The sequence below is a fragment of the Tauraco erythrolophus genome, assembly GCF_009769465.1.
Source record: "Tauraco erythrolophus isolate bTauEry1 chromosome 27 unlocalized genomic scaffold, bTauEry1.pri scaffold_49_arrow_ctg1, whole genome shotgun sequence".
Lineage (NCBI taxonomy): Eukaryota > Metazoa > Chordata > Aves > Musophagiformes > Musophagidae > Tauraco > Tauraco erythrolophus.
In genome coordinates this window covers 557,638-561,844 of record NW_028238560.1, presented here as the reverse complement: position 1 = coordinate 561,844, position 4,207 = coordinate 557,638, and the positions used below count along the sequence as shown (strand labels likewise).

At 57.8% G+C, this 4,207-nt stretch overlaps 1 protein-coding gene across 2 annotated transcripts; it reads left to right on the top strand.

Moving 5' to 3' along the window:
* Nucleotides 1–3,261, top strand: ELF3 (E74 like ETS transcription factor 3). 2 transcript variants are annotated; one of them, XM_009988895.2, is made up of 8 exons: nt 1–163; nt 806–1,027; nt 1,286–1,372; nt 1,467–1,586; nt 1,784–1,873; nt 2,503–2,619; nt 2,800–2,995; nt 3,141–3,261. In XM_009988895.2, the coding sequence occupies exons 1-8, from the start codon at nt 1–3 to the stop codon at nt 3,259–3,261; spliced, it is 1,116 nt and encodes a 371-aa protein (XP_009987197.1). The 2 variants fall into 2 exon arrangements, with proteins under 2 accessions (XP_009987197.1, XP_086486451.1); XM_086630325.1 differs by having other exon boundaries at nt 1,253–1,372.
* The last annotated feature ends 946 nt before the right edge of the window (nt 3,262–4,207 follow it).

The window sequence follows — 4,207 nt, the reverse complement described above, 5'->3', positions numbered from 1 at the left end:
ATGGCGGGATCTTGCGAGATCAGCAACATCTTCTCTAACTACATCAGCGCCATGTACCAGCCAGATGAGATGCAGCCAGCCTTGGACATGCTGGGACACCTTGGGGATGACAGCACCCTTGGGCTGAGTCTCCCCACCAGCCAGTCCCCAGCACAGAGCACAGGTAGGACTGGGGGGACCCGTTGTGGCTGCACAGGGGAGCCAGCACGCAAGGCAGTGAAGCTGGCTTGGAAGAGCATTGCAAGGTCTTTGTCTCACTGGAGCAGGTCACCAGCTTCCACCATGCCTCAGTTTCCCCACGGGTGTATTGGCTAAAAGGTTGCTGTAGGAGACCCTGGCTGGTGGCACAAGATGCAGTTGCTTGGAGCACATCAAATGCTCCAAGGAGGATGAGGGAATCATTGCCTCTCCTTCCCCAGCACACCCCAGGGGACAGGCTGCCAGGGCTTGCCAGGAGAGCAGTTTGGAAGTACAGTCCTGGTGACAGGCAAGATCGTCATGGGGTGGCCTGGTGGGAGGCATGGGAGCACACTAGCAGAGCAGGGCATATCCCAGCATGGACAGGACAAATGGCACCGAAACCAATGCGGGGAGGAGCATCAGGTCTTTGCTGTCTCCCAGGGCAGGAGCAGAGCAGTGCGAGGTGACCTGTTAGTCCCATAGCCCTTTGAGCACAGGGCCTGCTGTGCCCCACTTCATTGCCATGGGACTGGACCTGGTGCCCAGTCGCGGCCAGCAGCCCAAGCGTGGCACATAGTGCTGGATGGCCGCCCTCCCCCTGAGCCCCACTCTCTGTCCCTTGCAGACAAGCCGGAGTGGTTCAGTGAGCTCCCGTACTTCTGGACCAAGGTGCAGGTACTGGAGTGGATCAGCTACCACGTGGAGAAGAACAAGTATGATGCCAGCTCCATTGACTTCTCCTGCTGCAACATGGATGGGAATGCGCTCTGCCACTGCACCAGGGACCAGATGCGCCTCATCTTTGGGCCCCTGGGGGACGAGCTCTATGATCGCCTGCATGAGATCAGTGAGTGTCCCAATGTCCCCTTTGTCTCTAGGCTTGGCAGCTTGAAGCATGAGGCTGAGAAGCCCTCACCAGCCCAGGACCTCCTGCTTCCCAAGCACTGCAGAGGGCTGCCTGGGGGAGGTTAGACTGGGGAGGCTGTGCAGGGGCACGTGGGGGCACAGACCACGGTCCTGGCAGGGCTGGGCTCAGCTCCCATTATGCACCATTCCTCTCCATACTGAATAGGCATCGCTAATCCCAGTCCCCCCACCCCCGCAGCCTCTGATGAGCTGAACTGGATCATTGACTTGCTGGAAAAAGAGGATGTGACTTCTCAAGAGACCTTCCTGGACTCCAGCCACCTGGGTAAGAGAGGCGCCCTGGCCAAACCTTTTCCCCATGCAGGCCAAACCTGATGCAGGCAGGGCTAACGTCTTCTTCCCTTCTCCGCCCATTCCAGAGCTGGGAAATCCCTGTGCCAAGGACTCCCTGGAGGACGCGAAGCCCACAAACCCTTTCCTATCCACAGACTTCACCTGCTTGCCTGGTGCCATGTCCCCAGGCAGCTCTGATGTCTCAGGTCAGTGTTTTGCCCAGCGAAAAGCTCCCTTCTCTTGCACTGCTCTGGGATACCAGTGGGGAACTGCTCCACTGCCAAGGGCGGGTTTGAGTCTTGCACCAGGCTGTCTGCAGGGGCTTGGGGCAGGGGAAGCCAAGGGGGAAGCATTTTCAGGTGCCAGCATCTGATGGTCTGAGCCCTGTCTTGTTGTCTCTCAGGGCCTGTGATGTCCCACAGCCCCAACTCTCAGGACTCCGGTGGAAGTGATCTCGACCTCGACTCCACGGAAGCAAAGCTCTTCCCTGATGGTGAGTTGTTTGCTTCCCGCCAAGAGCTGTGAGAAGGGCTTGTTCCTGGGCACTTCCAGCAGCTGCAGAGCACATCCCATCTGGCAATGATTGAGGGACAACACCTGAACATCCATCTTCATACTGGGAAGGAGGGAGGGGGCTGTTTTCCTGTGCATGGTGGGTCTGTTTCTCTCCATAGAGCATGGAGATGGTACAGGTTCTGGGACAGAGCTGGGATGCTGGGGCAGCAGTGAGCTTGGTGGGAAGGAGTCAGTGCTGGCAGCTGGGTGAAGGCTGCAACCAGAGATCCTGGGTGCTGAAAGCTGTTCTCAGTATTGATCCCAGCTGGTGAGGATACTGGCAATGCTGGGGATGCAAGGAAGCAGCAAGGTTTGGGGAACAAACAGCATGCTGCCCCAAGCATGGTGGCAAGGATGAGAGTGGGACGCGGCTGAAGGGAATGGGGAGACCTTGCTCTCAGGGCAATGGTTCCCTGGTATCTGAGCCCCTTATCTCTCTCCTCACCTCCAGCCAGCTCTCCCCTGTGCCTCCGCTCCTGAGGAGGACATCTCTGTGCCCAGGGAGGGGGTAGCTGCAACCCAGCAGGTTCTGCACAGCATAACGTGTCCTCTTGTCTGTGTGCACAGATGGCTTTGCAGGGAGCAAGAAAGGAGACGGCAAACATGGCAAGCGGAAACGAGGACGGCCCCGAAAACTCAGCAAGGAGAGCAGAGACTGCTTGGAGAGCCGGAAGAGCAAGCACTGTATGTGGACCCTCTGGCCCAGGAGCTTGGACTGCCTCCCCCTGCTTGGCTCCATGAGGGGAAAATGGGAGGAAGGGCCATGTCTGCTGGCTGTTCACCTTGGCAAGGGGGTTTAGGGAGATCCAAAGTGCCGAGACTTGAAGGATCTTCCCTCCTCTATATCTTGCTCTCCTCTTCCAGCTCCAAGAGGTACCCACCTGTGGGAGTTCATCCGGGACATCCTGATCCATCCCGAGCTGAACGAGGGGCTGATGAAGTGGGAGGACCGGCAGGAGGGCGTCTTCAAGTTCCTGCGCTCGGAAGCAGTGGCTCAGCTCTGGGGCCAGAAGAAGAAAAACAGCAGCATGACCTATGAGAAGCTGAGCAGAGCCATGCGGTGAGTGCTCTCCCCTGTCCCCGGGGGAGTAACCTGACCCACAGGGCTGCGTCAGACCCACCAGGGTCAGACTCAATCCCCCACAGCAGCTCCCCAGCACACGGGGCTACATCCAGAGCCCTGATTCCACCTCCGTCTCCTCCAGATATTACTACAAACGAGAGATCCTGGAGAGAGTCGATGGGCGACGGCTGGTGTACAAGTTTGGGAAGAACTCCAGCGGCTGGAAGGAGGAGGAGGTGCTCAACAGGAACAAGGAGCTGTAGGAGTCCTGAGTGAGCCGGGGCCTGACGACCCCTCAGGGCCAGCCCCGAGCTGGGCTCCTTGGCAGGAAACTTCACCTGCAGCTGTATCTGGAAGGTGCTGCTCCGTGCAGCGTGTGAAACTCCGACCCTTGCAAGGGCACGTTCGTGTGTGCTGGTGACTGCCAGCACTGAGGTCTTTAAAGCTCATATTTTGGCTCCAGTAGGTTATTGTAAGCTGTTATTTCCCTCACTGGATTCATACCTCCAATTGGAGCTGCAGTGACTTTGGCAGTTTCAAAGCCTGGACAAGCACGAAGGGGAAGAGAAGTTGGAGTGGCAGCTGGCACTGCAGCGAGAGCTCAGCAGGTCTCCTGCTGCCGCCCGCCTCCCACCCAGGCAGCGGAGCAGCACCGCCGTCTCGCCTGCAATCGGAGGGACCTTGTCCCAGCTATGAGATCCTCCCTCATCACTGCTCGTGATGTGCCGAAGGTGCCCACCGTCCTGTTTGCTCTGCGTGGGACGGATGAGGCCTCCCTGTGCAGCAGCTTCTCAGTGTGACACCTGCTGAGAGAAATGGGAACATTGTGGAGCTTCACTTCGCCCTGGAGAGCCCTCAGGGGAGAGAGGACTTGAGACAGCAGGGCCACTCTGCATTTCCAGCCTGGCTGCCTGTATCTAGAAAAAGGCCTTTTCCCCCAAAAGTGGCTTCTAATTTATGTGAGACCGAAACAAAGCACAGAATGAATGTAGAGATCTATTTTTTCATGAGTAAGATGTTCTCATGTGAGAGTGTGCGTTGTAGGGCACACACGTGTCTTGTGGCAGGTGGTGATGCTCAGCTGGACTGAAGCGGTGTCACAGGACGCAGACTGGCTCTGTGTCAGCCACAGGAGGGGGATGCCAGCCCAGCCGGGCACCCAGCAGGTGCCTGTGGTTTCCTCCTTTTCAAATGGGAACACGAGGAATA